Raw genomic sequence first — 17,051 nt, forward strand, 5'->3', positions numbered from 1 at the left:
ATTTGGCTACAGAAAGTGACAGCTACCTGTACGGTACATGGAGACAGTCTTTCCAGCACTCTACCAGAGTGCGAATGATCTCCAGGTTGTGTCTGAAAACAGCTCTCTTGGAGTGGAAACTGTGTTTCATCAGGAACTCCAGAAGCCGGTTGGCAAGCACCTCATCTCTGGTGTTACCCTGTGACACAAAAAGATCATTAATCATGAATTTATAATTATATACTTCTGTCAGTCAGTCATTATCTGTGGTTTGATGCAGTGTTTTACAATAACGCTGGAGAGCAGACACTTGTTTTCATAGAGTCTAAAATGCTCCTCTGGGGGATAAAACTATGTGTTTCACATGTTGCTTTTGGCATCCAGGTAATTTTGGCAAGTAACCTTTTCTTCTATAAAAATGTTGCTTGTGTCTGAACATAATTTTTTACATTTTTTGGCCATGTCAAAACCAATTAAATCAAGCAGCAGAAGGAGAATTTAATAACTAGAATTTTCACAATTTCCTTTTTGAAGGTTTTTGACAGTTAGGGTTTAGCGTAGAGGCTACCAGTGCACTGTTTTTGCTGACTTCTGTTGCAGGGACTGTGGCAAAATATCGGAATTTTCCCCTAAAATATTGAAGCATTGATGACATCTCTTCTCTGCTGTGTTTTCATCTTAATATTTTAGACAGTCCAGTTACTCTGTGGTTAACAGCATTTTTAAAGAATTTCTTTGTTTTAAGTCCTTGACCTGTTGTGTTCCTTTGAAATACAAACTGGAGTTCCACTGAATAGAGAGGTCACGGTTGCTGTTATTAGACCCATTCAGTCGATATATAGATGAACAAATAATTTCCTATTTGAGGGTAATGCATTTCAACATGTGTACACACTAAATGAAAAGCAGCTTTCACATGACAAAATGTTCAATAAAAAAAAGCTAAAAATACAAACACAAATGTACTCCTTGTAATAGTTAAGTCTAAGAACCTTGGGAGTCGCCAGGCTTGTCCAAGAGAGCACAGTGACCACAATATCCACCACCATGAAGTGGATTTCCTCTCCCCTATTATTTCCAGAGACAACAAGCTGCAGGAGCGGGCCAAGCCAGTGTTTGGCATACGGTCGAAAAACCTGCAACAACAAGATGCAATAAAGGCAGAGATTAGATTCTCAGAGTATGATATTTATTTATTTTGAAACAGAATTGGCGTGGAAGTCTATATAGATGGAAGAACAAATAAAATAACTTGCTTCCTCTGTGTTGATGATCAGCTTTGAGACAAAGAGTCTTATATTCAGAGGTGTTGATGGATTTGATAGTTTTCCGTGTAGAAATTTCATCCATGGAGGAAGTTCACTTGGGATTTGATCCTGTTTCAGTAACAGAGAGCAGAGTTTATTGAATGACATAGCAGCTAACAGTCATGTTTACACTGAACAATGTTCATGAAAGGAAAGATAATACTCTCCAAAGTGATTTGCTGCTAAACTTTGATCATCCAAGTCACAAAGTTAAAAGCTGCCTCACTCGACTTTAGGACCACTGACCTTTTCAACTTTGGGGGTTATGTTATTCCTTTGCATGTGTCCAATAAGAGCTGTCATGGTTGCCATGCATTCATGCTGGTTTAACTCATCCATTTCTAGATCCAACATGGCACTTTGGGGGGGATTTGTCTCCTCTGTCTCCTACATTTACAAACATTATGTTTCTAATTTTAATGTCTGCTAATCACACAGAAATGTACAAAATACTGCATGGAAGAAACCATACGACTAACTCTTTTCACAACGGTGCGTCTCTGTCCTTCTGGGTTTTGAGAGCTGAAGGAAAAGCTTTGGACACCAGTGGAAAAATCAAACTGACTCATCTCTTCACTCAGGCTGCTGTCCACCATGTATGACTGGGAAGACAAGTAAACTGGTATTTCTGTGGAAACAGAAACATAAAGCACATGAACTTATTTTTAAATGGAAAGAGCAACACAGTTATGTTTAGGGCTGTGCAGTGCTCTGTGACAAAGATGGACAGAACACACCTCCACTCTCCTTGCTCACTTCTTTTCTGATCGTGACGTATTTCTTCTTCCTCTCAAGTGGGACCTAGATTGAAAATAGATGAATAATCAAAAGCTTAAACTTAAAAAAATTGTTACACAAACACAAAAACGTACCTCAACTTCAACTGGAAAGTTGTAAGTCCTTTCAACATCGATGATATTTTCCAGAATGAACTGATTCTGTGCCAGGAAAGAAGAGTATCACGACAATGGTCATTGCAGGGCAGTGGTGAAGTGAGGAAAGAACAGAAGTGTGTCAGTACCTTCTCCTGTTTCTCGCTGAAGAGGAAGCCGTGGTAGAATTTGGCCTCAGAGAAGCTGCAGCTGATGACTGCAATGGCACAGTTGTACGCAGCACAGTGAAACTGTCTCCTTAGTTCAAGTAGTTGAGTCTCCCCAGCCATATTCTCAGTGAAAGCTTCAAAGCATGACCTATTGTAAAATGAACTCAGCATTAAAAGAAAAAACACAGTAATGCTACCTGTTAATAAGGGAAGTGTGCAGGTGTCTCACTTGATCAAGGTCTTGGACAACTCATTCCCCTCTGCTTTGTCTGACTGACAGTAGGCCTGATTAATGCGGGACTCCTTGGAGTAGACCTCCTCTTTGGGAAGTCGGGAATACAGGAGTTCCATCAGCTTGTAGTAGCTGCTCTTCTTCAGCAGCTGCATCTCAAAAACTGATTCACTTGACTGAAATTTACAAATAAGTTTACTTAGGCTATGTACACACAGCAGGCCCAAGTGGCCAAGACCCCCCACTCCATGTGACATAGATCTGATCATTTGATGACAACGAAATTGGATATGGGACACTTTATGTGAAGTTGTAAATCAGATACAGATCTGATTTTTTTATAATGCAACCTCAGTCTGAACAGCCATGTGACTTGTATTGGTAATCAATATGACTTTTATGCCACTCTAGATCCACAATTGTCATAATTGTGCGCCGACTGTAATCACAGCAGTGAGACAGCAGTGCCGGAGGTAGACAGTGGAAGGACAGTGAAACAGTACGCCGTACTTAAGTATTAACATCTGTTGCCCCCATGTCTGTTATTCCTGACCTTTTTGTTTACTTTTGTAGACAAGAGCCTTATGTGTGACATCTTGTTGTTCTTCTGCATATGCTGGTCACATCAGGGCCATGATCATGATCATAATGTAAAGATGCATAAAAAAAACAGGCTCTAGAAAGAATTCCGAATTGAGCATTAAGGCTTGCAGACTGAAGTGTGCACCACTAATGTAAATAATGCTGGCTTTGAGCAGGTGTCAAGCATACTGGTAATGTAGAACAAGGACAATCTATAGAATAGGTTTTTGTGTTGAAGACATCTTGAAATAAATCCTTAAAAACAAACAAACCTTAATGAAGCGACTGAGCAGGAAAGAAATAATGTTGGAGATGTTTGCTACAAAGAATTCACCCAGGGCTGTCATGCTGCAGTGAGAGGCCAGAGGCAGTAGCACCCTCTCCATCATGGCCTGCAGCATGGTGCTTGTCACGACATCACCCTGCTGGATCACCTCATATAACGTACAGAGCAACTGCAGCTGCTGCTCACCGCTTGACCTAATCAGAGATCAATCATTTTTACCACTCAGACAGAAGCACCTGTAATGGAGCATCATAGGACTCTCTCTGGGACATAATGCATGCTTTGTTGCGATTAGGTTTGTAGATGTTAAGGCCAACTCATTCTGAAAGGCTGCACCAAAAAGGTTTGACCAACCGTTTTGCAATTGTCTGAAAACACGTTTGGAATTGCTCCTCCATGATGTGTTTTCTGTCTCGACACAAAATCCCCGAGAGCAGTTTGAGCAGCAGGGGGCTCTGAGAAAGCTCTAGAGCATCCAGCAGCTATGAAAGAGAGATGCACAAAATTACAACCTCCCAAGAACAAATTTCTGTTGACAACTGTTTTCAACCGTTTAATCAAAGTTTGCCCTGGCTTTACATAACTAGTCTGATGGTAACAGCATGTCTTAATTAAAATTAAAAATTGTGTCTGAATATCTTTGCTACCCTCATTGGCTCCACATCAGAGTGCCTCTCCTTGCAGCAGACATTTATGCCTGTGGTGCAGCTGTGCAGTACATATCACCTTTCGAATACAGTCCATGTAGTTGTTGCGGTGAAGTGAGCCCTTGACAAATTCATCAGACTGCATGGGGAAGTGTGAGACAACCAGGCTGTCAAGTGCACTCTGCAGCTCAGCCAGTGGCTCTGCTGGGAGTGTTGTGAAGAATGGCAACACCAACAGAGCCTGACTCTGAACAGATGAGAAAATGATGAGCAAGCATACTTGTAAATAAAATAATAATAAAGGAAATAAATAAAATGATAAAACCAACTGAGTCACAACAAAACCCCTCTTTGTTACCTTGAGATTAAGAGGCAGATTCATGTCAACCAGCAAAATGGTGAAAGTGGAGAACACCGGTCTGAACACTTTGTGGTTGATGTCAGTGCAGACGGAGGAGTCAATCTGATGTAAGAAAAATATCCATGAAAAAAAAATTCTATATTCTAAAAAAAAATATAAACAAGTCAAAATCTAAACCAGGTGTGGATCTTTGTGGTCAAAACCTGTTTTTAGAAGACATTGGTTGACCATATCACTAAAGACATAAATTATAGGTAAACATTGAGCTGGGATTTCAGATATTTCTATAAAATCACCACTTAAGAATAGACAGAATATCTCTTATTTTTAAGTACATTTTCAGACTTTGCCTTTATTACAACATGAAAGATATAGAAAGGATAAAGGTAAAAGGCCTCAGGCTTGATTTAAAACTGTGCCAAGGCAGCAGAGACTAAGCTGAAAAGGTAAAAGGCAGTCAGATAAGCTGTCGAGTGCATTGCCACAAACAGAGACTTTCTTAATGTGTCTAGTGGGGGTACAAAATTCAGTCTGAAGCTTGTTTTTAACGATCAGTTACTCCTCTGCCTACTTTCTTATTAATGAAACAAGTGGCTCAGCAGATTGCCTGTAACAAAAGGATTGTCCTAACCCCCCTGTCAGCATCCATATCTGCCTCAATGTGGCGACAACGTGCAAAGTTAGCAACAATGCTAAGTGTAAACACCCTGTTGCTAGAACCTGTGTGTTACAGGACCTACATCTCTGTGACAAAGTATTGGGTTGACTAGTGGTGGAAATGTGATCAGTTAGTCAGAGACACTTCAGCTTACAGTGCTGGCACCGTTGTTGTGATCCAGCCAAGAAGCATGGGTATATTTGCAATGTGCTGCATTGTTTTTTTTACATAATGACAATTATTATTAGAATTATCCCCCAGGGGTGTTGGCTGGAAGTTCAACTGTGTTTTACCTGTAGGAGCTTGGAGAGCAGCAGGAGAGTGGCAGTCTTGCTTTCTGGAGTGGAGGAGTGTCCTTCCCACCATGACTGCAGACTACTCCATCTTTTCAGCACCTCCTCAACCAGTTGTTTTCCCTGCGTCTTTCTCACGGAGCGCTCTCTAAAGCTGTGGTCAAGCATGCCGTTCAACAGCACGCTCACCTGATTAGAAATTTAACCCAGAAAAACCCACCTCACACACAGTCCTTCACATGTGCACCTCAGTCAGTTTTCATTTACTTTCTAAAACTGTCTGAAGTCTAATCTGAGAACAGATGAGGAGTAGCTACCATGCTGGGGTTTTGGGAGGAAGCTTTCATGAAGAGTGGTACTGTGGTGTCCAGGCTTCTCAAGAGCTCAGTGTTGACTGTCTTCTGGAAGAGGCTGTAGAAGTACTCGCCATGGGAGAAGCTCAGGAAGTTGTGGCTTTGGCTTCCAGATATTGGCACAGAAAGCATGATGGTGTTCAACAGAAGGTCCACCAGCTGCTCACTCTACACAGAGAATAATAAAAACAATGGCACACTTGATACTTCAAACTTGTCTAACATTGAAAGATCTTTTAATTTACGTAGAAAGTTAAATTTGTTTTGTGATTTTGCTTTGGTAATTTGACCATATTTATGGTATTTAATCTTAGTTTCATATTAAAGACAATCACATTGTCATTTTTATCTTGCTGCAGAAGCACTGACCTGTTGACTGAGAGAGAAGGCGAGCTGAAGAAGGCCGTCTGCTACCCTTTTGGTATTTATGTCCAAGGCAGGAAGTGCCTTCCTGACCCCACCAGGTGCTATGCCTTTATACACCATCATTAGTAGCTGGGAGCCAAGGGACTGGGCATAGGCTGAATCCTTTCAGAAAGACATTAACTCAAAAAATGTGCCACTGGGGATTGATATGAGATTATAGAAACACACTCAAAGGAAATGTCAGTCTGTGGCCCATCTGAATGTTTGATGATCATGAAAAAAAATCAGAAATGTAATATAAAATATTAAATTAATTTCACTTAATGTTTCATCATACTGTCACCGCACAGCAAGAAGGTTCCAGTTTAAATCCTGGGCCTGATGCCCATGCGGCTTCCCTCCAAGTACTCTAGCTTTCTCCAACACTCCAAACACATTCACATTAGCTTAATTAATGGCTCTAAACTCAGGCACTCAGGCACAAATGGGTGTTTATCTGTATGTGTCAGTCCCCAATAGATGGCCGACCTGTCCAGAGTGAAGCCTGGAAACCCACTGTGAGGTCATCTATTGGGTTGTCAAACTGCTGTCTTGAAGCTTCCAGTTTGTAATATGTTCTTAAACTGGGAAAAACCAACCACCATCCAAAGCATTCTATCTCAAGTGGATGCACAAAAACTAATGCATGCAGTTGTTCTTTCTAGACTGGACTACAGTAAATCACTTCAATCTCTAGATGGAGGTTTACTTGTGTCTCCAAGAGTAAATCGGGAGGCAGATTTTTCAGCTATCTATACTAGGAATTTCTGAGAATCTGTCTCTCGCATCCAATCAGTCTTAAAGGAAGTTTTCCCTTGCCACTGTCACCAAGTTGCTATTGCTCTTGGAGGGATCTGTTGGATCTCTTTAACAGGTAAATCAAGACTTTGGTCTAGACCTGCTCTATATGTAAAGTGCCTTGATGTCAATAAAATTATATACCTTTGCTTTGAAACCATATTTGAAGAAGGTAGCTGCGGAGGAGTGAGGCGGGGAATTTAACCTTTTCTTTACTCTATCCTGATGGGTGCAACAGTCAATCAATCATGTGCTAGCCACACCCTAATCCAGCCCCTGCTTTAAAAACTATTTTCCTTTATTGGAAGCATCATTAAAAAGGAAACATCATGCTGTGCTAAAGAGACTGAGACCATAAACTCTCAAGGAAAATGTTTATAGCACTAATAAAGTAGGGACATTTTCCAATAGACTTCATAGACTGCAATCAGACTTTTTTAAAACCAGTGGAGTTGCCCCCTGACGGCCATTAGGTAGCTACAGTCACAGAACCTAGGTCCACTAGCTGTCTCCAGCAATCCCAGAGATCATAGATAAGTGATGAAGATATTGCATGGATAGATGTTCCTATCACTTTTAAACCTGGTCAGATAGCTGGCTGTGCAGGATGGAGCTGAGCAGCCCGGCCTTGTGAATCTGTGTGCAGGAAGACAGAAGCATTTCGATCTGGTCATGTTGGCTCAACACGTCTGGATGGTAGAAGTCTACAGCACACAACTCTTCTACCCTGTCGAGGTCATTGAGGAAATTTAGAAAGATGATACTTTAGAAGGGTGTTATTGGATTTGTGGTAGTGAAGTCGTGGACATTAATAGTAACGAAAACAGTGGTCTGAAAAAGTTCACATTACCTTTTATGTGAGATCTTTGACTGTAAGCTACATTCAAGACCACGACGGTAAGGTGAGGCCAGCAGGGCCTTCAGGAGAGGAACGCACACTTCTGGCAAGTTCTTCATCACCTCCACATCTGCCATATTGAAACCAACAGAGGATGGCTCACACACCACCAGGGCAGTCAGCTCAAAAAAAACGCTGCAGAAAATGTCTTGCTCGAGAACCTGTCAATACGAATTAAAATGATTGACTAAATGAACACATTCAGAGGAGCAGTGATAACCTTTTTTTGTCTGAGTGTTTGCATACCTTCCATAACTCCTTGTCTCCTTTGACAAGAATCACTGTGACAAATTCCAACATTCGAACAATGACTGTGCACTTGCTATAGTTGTACTGGTCCACCTCTCTGGGGCTGAGGTGAGAGCTCTTCAGAGCCCAAGGGAAACAGATCTCTGCTGCTGCCAGTTCATGAGTGGCCAGCTCAGCCAAGAAGAAATGCACAGCTTTCAGGAAGCAAGATTCGTTTTTGCAGCCTTGGAAATAAAATTGAAAAGCTTTACTTGAGTTCACATGCCTCTATGTTTGGAAGAAGAAGACTAACCATATATAACTAGAAGTCCTTTTTTTCATTTGATAAAATGTCCTGGATAAGGCAACGGTTCATTTTCTTACAACTAGGCCTGAGCAATTACTTGAAATTGCAATATGGTCAAGTGCAAAAGAGATGCAAGGGAAAACATCATCATTTAATTTTTTTTGTTTGACCAATTATGGAATTAAAAAAAGGCATCTGATACTGATAAATTCAAAGTGTATATCTGAGTGGCTATCATACTGCATCATGCAAAGTACTGAGCTATTGACTTCACCGCACTGCATTAACAGTAACGGTTTGGCTGAAAATGTTGCCTTGGCCTCCACCAATGGGACTTACTGAGCAGGTATTGAGGTTTGATGATGTGTAAGCTGATGAAAGTGTTGTAGCAGTCCAGGGCAGCCAGCAGGATGTCCAGCCACTGAAGTGTGGCTCTGACACTGAAAGGCCCCGTCAAGTCTCTGAGAGTTGGCTGAGAGAGAAGACCTCCGCCCTCAAACTTTGAAGTCAGGAAGTTCATTCCGTGATCCTTCAGCATGCTATCCACCCACTGAGGTGGAGAGTTCTTCGCTGAGTTCAGACACATAAGATTCAGTTAGTATAGCATCATGTATTTCCATTAAGGGAATTATCTAATGATCTACAGTTTTGTTTTGGGCTTTTTTATGAATGCCTGGACCGATTGCTCACCAGGGAGGAGAGGAACAAACTCATAGAAAAGCTCCATGCATTTGTGTCGACACTCAGTCTGAGGACAACCACATTTTTCCAAAAGCCATGAAACCACATCTGACAGACAAAGCTTTCCATCAGGTGGAAAGCCCCTGGAGAAGGAGAGAGAGGAACAAAATATAAATACATTTACACATGAGTGTGAATGAGAATCTTCAATTTCATAAATATTATTAAAATGTTTGTTAATTAAAATTTTTGAATAAATATTGGCATAGCTTACATACATATTAACTATCAATTTCAGCCAGATTTAGTCTGCATTTTAGTAGAAATGGTCATTTAATCTAACAGGAGCATTTATTCATGTAAATTCACTTCTTTTTAATTTAATTTAAATTTTTGTACTTAACATATTCTTATTGCATCACAGATCATACTCATTTTCTCAGTGAACAACTATTTTTCATGGGGAAAAAAAAAAAAAATCGAATCATCTAAATTTAAATAAAGGAAAAGTGCAACAATTATTGCGTTAGTCCGACTAAAATGAGACTTGTAAGTACACATAAACATGTTAATTTATCATAGTCGGACTAACACACCCAGATAATGCAATTAAAGTCGAGCTACTGCTGCATGTACACAGACAATTGGACTGGAGCTGGAGGAGGTGATCTGCGCATGTGCTTAAGATTGCGCCACACTATGACCCGGAAGTCGAACGGCATTCAAAAGGCAAATGTATGAGGTCAGACAAAAAAAAGCAGAAGAGAAAGAACGATATGTACAAATTTGCAAGGTGGTTGTCCATCATCGTGCCAGACCTGTCCTTTTTTCTTTTTCTTTTTTTAATTTTAAACATTTACAATCATACAAAAAATAAACAGAACCAGAGGGTATATACATCCACCGTAAAAGGAGGATTTTAAAGTTTTGTAACAGTTCATAGTCCGGATGGCTTTCTTACGTCACACGTCAACTGGTAGTGGCACATTACCCATAAGCCAAAAGAGTGCATATCGCCACCTATTGTAGTGGAGGAGACATGATTTTGACAAATCGATTTCACCCCCGTGCATGTATACTGGGACAAGGACAGAAGGCCAATTAGATGGCTTTATCAAGCTATTACCATAGCTCAACTTAACTGTGCATGTAACCGTACTGACTGTTAGCCTGTATGCACCAAGTCATTCCCTTCCACAGACTAAGATGTGCCAAGACTTGGTCCTCAGTTGGTGAGCTAAATGGCATTTTTTAGTCACTTTAGTGGATATCAACACTATCACAATCATCCAGATAATGGAAAATTCGCAACCATGACGTGATTTACAATCCTTCTACCTGATATCCATGTACAGTGAGTGATGACCTACCTTGGGACACGTCTCTTTGCATTAGGCAGGTTGAGACTGGTGGCTTTCTGCTTGATGATTCTTTTCAGATGGTCAATAGCACTTTTACATTGCTGAAGTGTACCTGAGGATGGAGAAGCAGGATAAGGTTCAGACTAGCTACTGTCAATTATTACAGTTAATCTCTGAAATGCAATTAGATAACTATATGTAAAGTGCCTTGAAGTAACTTTGTTATGATTTGGCGCTATACAAATAAATCTGATTTGAAAACTAGCAATTTAAGACTTTGAATTGCTTTTTCAATGTAAAATCAAAATCATTTTAAAAAATCCATCATGAAGTAACAATGTCGAATACAGAGACATTAATGCCAAGGAGAAGCTGATTTTGAATATTAAACAAACACATATTAAAAAGTCATTTTTGAGCAACAGACACAGATGATGATGTTATAATTTGCATGTCTGAAATGGAGGGACAGTTTTACCCATAGATCGCTCATCTGAGTGAGCAAGAGCCAGACTTTCAACAAATATTCCAAGAACTTCAAAGACAAACTGCTCCACCAAGGAAATTTCCTCCCTGCACACACAGACAGACGGCAACATGGAGCAAATATAGTATAATCATGTTGAACCACTGTGTGAAGACAATGAGCCAAATCAGCCATCTTGTAATTGTGTGAATGGCCTTTAAGTTTTGGGGATCTGGGAGTCAGAAAAGCATCATACCTGAATTGTCTGTAGATACTGTTGAATACTAAGGCGGCACCAAGTCTTTTGAATCCACTGGGATGGAGCGCCAAGCTATAGATCCGCTTGAACAGGGACTTCATGTTGGTGGGGCTCTTCTCTTGCTGCTTGGGGGTGGTTTGTTTGATTGACCATTTCACAAACTCTTCAATGCAGCGGCCGCAGAAATCTCGCAGAGTGCTGTCCCCGGGGTCAACCACGCCGTCCTGAGGTGATGGGCAAAAATTAATCATTGCCAAAAAAAGTCTGAAAATTCTACACCTACATTAAGGCTTTTCTTTTTTAGTACCTCAGGGGCCATGCACAAAGTCACTATTGTTATCCTGTGCTTTCTTTTTGTTTTTATTTGTTTGTATTTTCTCTACCAGATTCACATTTTTGTGGGGCTAAATGGTGAGAAACCAGCCAAACAATATGATTGAGTGTCTATTACATTTGTGTCTTTCAGCACTCAAATTTTCAGCCTTTTTCAAAACTGTACTACTTCTTTTTTTTTTTTAAATCGCTCCCTCCCTCGCTCCCTCACACTCTCACACATCACTGAAAGCATTTAAGTCCATGTTGTTCATACCTTACTGTGTGACAGAGACAGACACACAGATGCACCTTACCCCCCCCCCCCCACAAGCACTCTCAAAATTTCTGTGAGGAAAATTCAGTTTTTTTTCCTAATAAACTTTTCACTTTACAACCTTCATTCATTCTGTCACTGCAATAAACTCAGACCAACTTCTTACTCTGAGATCAGAAAAATACAGGAGTGGCTACACAAGCAGCTGACAGCTAGCCCTTTGAATGAGACCCTCTGACTGGCAATGACATCAGTCACTGGAGCTAGTAGGAGTGTGTGATGTACAGATGTGACTTCAGAAGTGATTAGCGCAAACCATTTCAGAGAAACAATGCTCTAAAGACAAAGGCAAAGTGTATGCATTTACGAGCCTGTGGATTAGCCACACGTGTGGCTGAATGACATTTGTCAGTGGCTTAAAGTCATGTTTGTGCGGTTAACCTGGAACAAAAGCCTTTCCCAGAACATAAACACTCACCAGTATGGCTTCCAGAACAGCTACTGTATCTTGGCTTTCAAACTTCTTGTTGTTTGTGAACCAGTGAATTAGCTGCATCACCAGTGGCTCAAAGAGTTGTCTTGTTACCTTCAAGAAAATTTTATTTAGACAGAGACATGTGACCATGAGACATTACCTGTGTGTTCACTCACCTGCACATGTTTAAAACGATAGGTACAGTAAATTAGTGATCACTGCACCAACCAGAGCCTGATGCATGGTTTGCAATATTCATGAAAAATTGTAATATTTTCTGCAAATCAAAGTCAGCAAGTACATTCAAGGTTTAGCTCAGGCTCCTCATGTCTGACTGATTCATCATCAGAAATAGTCATGGCGAATGTTATCTAAACTTCTAAAACTACTGCCCTCACATACTGTTGCTATGTAAAAATACTTGCTTTACATCTTGGCCCCTGCAGCTGGAACTGGGAGCCGAGATCTCACTTAAGATGACAATCAAATAGGGCGTTTTGTGGTTACTTTGTGGGGAAGCTGCACACATGCTTATAGTCGTACATAAAGGTGGAGAGGGAGTACAGCTCTTGTTGTTGTGGAAATGTTTGCTCTGTGTAAGGACCCATTTGCCAATGCTTTAATAAGTTCACAGAGAAGATTCTCTCAAATCTCACCGTATTTCAGGACATGTTAGGACCAGTTGGAACTGTATGTTGGGGAACTAGCTCGATGGCATGAACAAACCTGATCAACATCACAGGCAAGGCGCAGCAGCACAGGAAACAACCTCTTGTGCAACTTGTACATGGGCGGTAAAGTATTTTTGCCTTCCACCATCTGAGCACTCTTTCCGATCATGTAAACCACCAGACTGTGGAGCAGCTCACAAGCTGCAACCTAGATGGGACAGGCTTGATTATCATTTTGTTTGTTTCTAATGAGGATATGTCAGTCTCTATTAGATGTTTGTAGAACCACTGCTGGCAGTGAAAGCTGTCATGCTAGATGACATACCTTGGTTTGCCTGTCGCTAGTGGATAGGGCTAGTTCACTGATACGAGGCAGAAAGGGATCGAGGTAGATGATCGGCTTCATGTCGAGGAATGGGACTGCAAAACTCAGCCTTTTCTCTGAGTCCCAGGCAACAAAATTCTTCATAGTTTCCTCTGATGATACAGCTAAATTTTCAAACAGACAAGAAACGATGCCTCCATTCACTTGGGATTCACTTTGAATATTGCTCTATAGCATGGACCAAAGTGCAGCAAAGTCATTGCCTAGTATAAGGAGAATGACTCTTGTTTGAGTGCTTACCAGTTACAAGGTTTCTGTTGAGCTTTCCTCCCAGGTGACCAAGCAGTTTCACTACCCTGAGCCTCACAATGACAAGGGGAGCGTCCTCCTGAAATCAGGCATGAGCAACAACCCAGATGTTATTTGGCCCTTTTCACAAAAATGTAGAAACTAAAGAAAATATAACGACTCCTGCAGGAAAGCTGCAGTCATATTTACTCTCTTTACAAGGTCATACTTTTATTTTATTTATTTATTTATTTATTTTTGGATTATGTTTTACATTTCTAGTTTTCATTTACCCCTGCTCTCACTTTTATGATGTCTGCTTGCGTGTATAACAGCAGCAGACACTTCATATGGACATCAGGGACAGCATTCCAGGAAAAAGTTCAAGGTTTAAGTTTCCTGCCTCTGTCCAACCATTACAGTCAATCCATTTATGTAAAGGGGTGGCCCTTATAGAACCAGAAAATTAAAACTGAACAGAAAGATCATTCCTGTAATCCACGTTCACCATCCGTTACCGTGGGGAGATACTTGGATTGCTTCAGGAGCCTCGTCATCACTCTGCTGAATCCTTTGTCACCTCTAGAGGACACAGAAGAAATCACCTCCCAGTTGCTGTCATCTGTGCCTGCAATCAACAGCACCTGGAATAAACTTCCATTCCTTTGGCTCCTATCTCCAATTTTTAATGTGAAACAATCAAAATGCCCATCAACCCCCAAACCTTTGTGACACTACAGTGGCTTACTGTTGCTGGAAGTAGTTTTCAGGTATCTGTCCAGAAGAGGGAGGATGTTGTTATAACAGGGCTGCATAGTCTCCAAGGGAATGTTTGAAGACCAGTTCTCGAGAGCATCGAGGGCTGCATTGGCCAATGGGAAATGGCTCAGACCCAGTTTCAAGGCTGCCTAGATGCCCCATTAAAAAAAAAAAAAAAAAAACACACACTTAGGAAGTATTCCAACAGTCAGTTAAATTCCCCTCATGTGCCTGATGAACTGATTGTAAACTGAACTGGTGGTAGAACTGTCGCCTAACAGCACAAAGATTTTGGTTTCAACCCTAGGCTTATTCTTTTCTTATATTTGCATGTTCTCCCTGTGTTAATTCCCTCTGGGTCCAACAATCCAAAGATTTGCATGTTAGGTCAATTGATGGCTCTAGAATTTCCCATAGATGTGAATGTGAGTGTGGATGATTGTCTCTGTACTGTATATCAGCCCTCTGGTAGACTGATGACCCATCCAGGGTAAACCCCCACCTTTAACAAATGTCAGCTGGGTTTGGCTCTGGCCCCTCATTAATGATATAGATAATGGCTGGATGGGTGAATGATGGCTGAGTAATGGCTGATTGAACTAGGCATTTCAAGCAAATAGATAATTGTATATAGTTGACTATTTTCTCTCAGTGAAATATACTTTTCAAAACAACATGCCTACTGCAACGAGTAGCTATCCCCAGTCAACCACACTTTACTTTTTAGACTGCATCCAAACAGCTTCATCTTACTCATAAATAAATAAGGAAGCAAATAAAAGAATCACCTCGAGGGCAGGACAGTAGGCCTTGAGGTCCAGAGCTACAATACTGTGGTGCAGTGAGAGGACAAATGTCAAGCAGCACGACAGGAGCTCATCTTTGTACTGCTTCATTCTCACACACACCTGGTGGGAAACCGTATGTCACTAACATCTTCAACACATTAAATAAAGCTTTAGTTACAAGATGCCTCTGGAACACTGCAAATGGAAAATACCTCCTTCCCAAACTTTGAAAAAAGTGCAAAACAAGCACTTTTCACTATGTCCTTCTGGGATGGGAAACTTCTCGGACCAACTCCCTGTTCAAAATCAGAGTGGTTATGGAGTATGCTGCATGATGTCAATACAAAAACAAAATCCATTGCACTTAAGATGTTTAAACTAGAGGCAAAATTACCTGAAAGTAATTGATTCTCTTGGCTATTTTCATGGTGACAGAGAGCAGCTTATAGAAACCACTGACTAGTGGGTTTCGAATGGAGTGGAGGATGAGTTCATGGCTAAGGCGATGCACCCAGGGGTGAAAATACTCCACGTGCTTAGTCAACAACAATTTGCTAGAAGAGGAAAAAAAGTGTTTAAAATGAGCTGCACATTTGGCAGACTATAACAAGGAGGCTGCAAGATTCAGTTTTGAGTCTGTGATTGATGACAGAAAGTGTAAATTATGGTGGAAGTGAAATCCAGTGTAGACCTGATCTGCTGGGCCTGTTGTGTACTAAAAGCATAAACTGTCACTGGTACACGAGGCGTGTTCATGTTGTGTTTCCATCACCTGCAGAAGTCTACCAGGTTGATAAAGGCTGTGAAGTCTTTGACCTTGTTGGGAAGCAGATGAGCTGTGGGGTCAGAGGAGGGCAGGATGTGGGCTTTATCGTCTGGAGCCTGGCAGAAAAAAGGGAAAATGAAGGGCTCCTAAAGTGCTGATATATCTCACTTCCAATAGTTAGTACACAAAAACATTTACATGCCATCCAAATGAATGGACAGACTCCTAAATAATGACATTGACAGTAACAACCTTGTCCCCCCCCCAATCTTGTCCCCAAGCCAGGCTGTGTACTTGTTGATAACCTCCTGGGAATGTAACTGAATCTTATCAAAATGGATCCTGAGAGTGAGACATCACCTCCTCTCCTGTTGTCACTTTCTGGACAGACAAGTCCAATTTCTCCAGGATTCTGAGAATCGATGTCACCAACTCATCATAAAGGAGATGGCTCAAGGACACAAGAGCAGCGTTCTGACTTTCAAAAGCACCATCCAGAAATCCTGAGTCCTGCAAGACAAATACAATGTACAGCTTATTTAAAATCAAAGCACGAAAAGAAAAAAAGGATATTCTATTTATAATGGTTTGTGTTTAACTCAGAACTGTCTCTGTTGCATCCTCTTCCAAATGACGGCAGAGAGTGAGGGAGATAATGCTGGCAGTGGTCAGTGTCTAGTGCAAATTCTTACCTTCAACTGATCACAGTCTAAAAGTCCTTTAAACAGGCCAAGGTAGTCGTTACTTGATGGAACTTTCCACTTCCCAGTGCGGATTTGTGTTGAGTTGGATGGATCATTTCCACTGTCTTTGTTCTGACAAAATAATAAAATCTCAATGACATCAATAAAACCACAAAAACGAAGTCTTTCTTTGAAGGAAAATGAATTTGAAATAAAACATTCAGGAATTTTAATTTAGATTAAGACTTGTGTATTCATTTCTTAATGAAAATATGTGAAAAGAGAAATCTGACCTCAGAAAGCAAGATGGGTTTTGAGCAGACTCGAATCAAACCCTGGTGCACTAGAAAAGAAGTGACAGAAACTTTTAGCAGACGTTATGGACCATCGCATCTACAGATGATTATAGCTACACAAAAACACTGCTACAGTCCGAATGCACACTGCATTAAAAAAAGGGCTGCCATCATGCTGGAAGATATTGTGGCACATGGTTTCAGTTGGTATGATGTGGAATGCAAACATAGGCATGATGGCGTAATATTTCTTGTACTAAACCAACAT

The 17,051-nt window shown here is 40.9% G+C and overlaps 1 protein-coding gene across 4 annotated transcripts in view; it reads right to left on the reverse strand.

Annotated features, from left to right (window-relative positions):
* prkdc (protein kinase, DNA-activated, catalytic subunit) overlaps window positions 1–17,051 on the reverse strand; it is a 48,001-nt gene that overhangs the window by 23,755 nt on the left and 7,195 nt on the right. For all 4 annotated transcript variants that reach the window (XR_003842276.1, XM_029528724.1, XM_029528725.1 and 1 more), the window contains 37 exons: window positions 16,781–16,830; window positions 16,497–16,619; window positions 16,165–16,314; window positions 15,811–15,920; window positions 15,433–15,592; window positions 15,251–15,334; window positions 15,039–15,158; window positions 14,240–14,399; window positions 14,010–14,119; window positions 13,504–13,591; window positions 13,204–13,367; window positions 12,934–13,086; window positions 12,211–12,318; window positions 11,141–11,367; window positions 10,897–10,991; window positions 10,428–10,530; window positions 9,067–9,200; window positions 8,716–8,946; window positions 8,088–8,314; window positions 7,794–8,002; window positions 7,526–7,670; window positions 6,110–6,268; window positions 5,705–5,908; window positions 5,388–5,576; window positions 4,434–4,538; window positions 4,155–4,322; window positions 3,783–3,910; window positions 3,415–3,622; window positions 2,558–2,736; window positions 2,308–2,476; window positions 2,159–2,224; window positions 2,024–2,087; window positions 1,766–1,914; window positions 1,533–1,673; window positions 1,236–1,355; window positions 972–1,115; window positions 27–178 (listed from right to left, as the gene is read on the reverse strand). Coding sequence is in view for 3 of the 4 variants with exons in the window: in XM_029528724.1 (XP_029384584.1) it covers window positions 27–178; window positions 972–1,115; window positions 1,236–1,355; window positions 1,533–1,673; window positions 1,766–1,914; window positions 2,024–2,087; window positions 2,159–2,224; window positions 2,308–2,476; window positions 2,558–2,736; window positions 3,415–3,622; window positions 3,783–3,910; window positions 4,155–4,322; window positions 4,434–4,538; window positions 5,388–5,576; window positions 5,705–5,908; window positions 6,110–6,268; window positions 7,526–7,670; window positions 7,794–8,002; window positions 8,088–8,314; window positions 8,716–8,946; window positions 9,067–9,200; window positions 10,428–10,530; window positions 10,897–10,991; window positions 11,141–11,367; window positions 12,211–12,318; window positions 12,934–13,086; window positions 13,204–13,367; window positions 13,504–13,591; window positions 14,010–14,119; window positions 14,240–14,399; window positions 15,039–15,158; window positions 15,251–15,334; window positions 15,433–15,592; window positions 15,811–15,920; window positions 16,165–16,314; window positions 16,497–16,619; window positions 16,781–16,830 (5,296 nt within the window). In the remaining variant the exon portion in view is untranslated. The remainder of the gene's footprint in view (window positions 1–26; window positions 179–971; window positions 1,116–1,235; window positions 1,356–1,532; window positions 1,674–1,765; window positions 1,915–2,023; window positions 2,088–2,158; window positions 2,225–2,307; window positions 2,477–2,557; window positions 2,737–3,414; window positions 3,623–3,782; window positions 3,911–4,154; window positions 4,323–4,433; window positions 4,539–5,387; window positions 5,577–5,704; window positions 5,909–6,109; window positions 6,269–7,525; window positions 7,671–7,793; window positions 8,003–8,087; window positions 8,315–8,715; window positions 8,947–9,066; window positions 9,201–10,427; window positions 10,531–10,896; window positions 10,992–11,140; window positions 11,368–12,210; window positions 12,319–12,933; window positions 13,087–13,203; window positions 13,368–13,503; window positions 13,592–14,009; window positions 14,120–14,239; window positions 14,400–15,038; window positions 15,159–15,250; window positions 15,335–15,432; window positions 15,593–15,810; window positions 15,921–16,164; window positions 16,315–16,496; window positions 16,620–16,780; window positions 16,831–17,051) is intronic.

The sequence above is a fragment of the Echeneis naucrates genome, chromosome 20 (assembly GCF_900963305.1).
Source record: "Echeneis naucrates chromosome 20, fEcheNa1.1, whole genome shotgun sequence".
Classification (NCBI taxonomy): Eukaryota; Metazoa; Chordata; class Actinopteri; order Carangiformes; family Echeneidae; genus Echeneis; species Echeneis naucrates.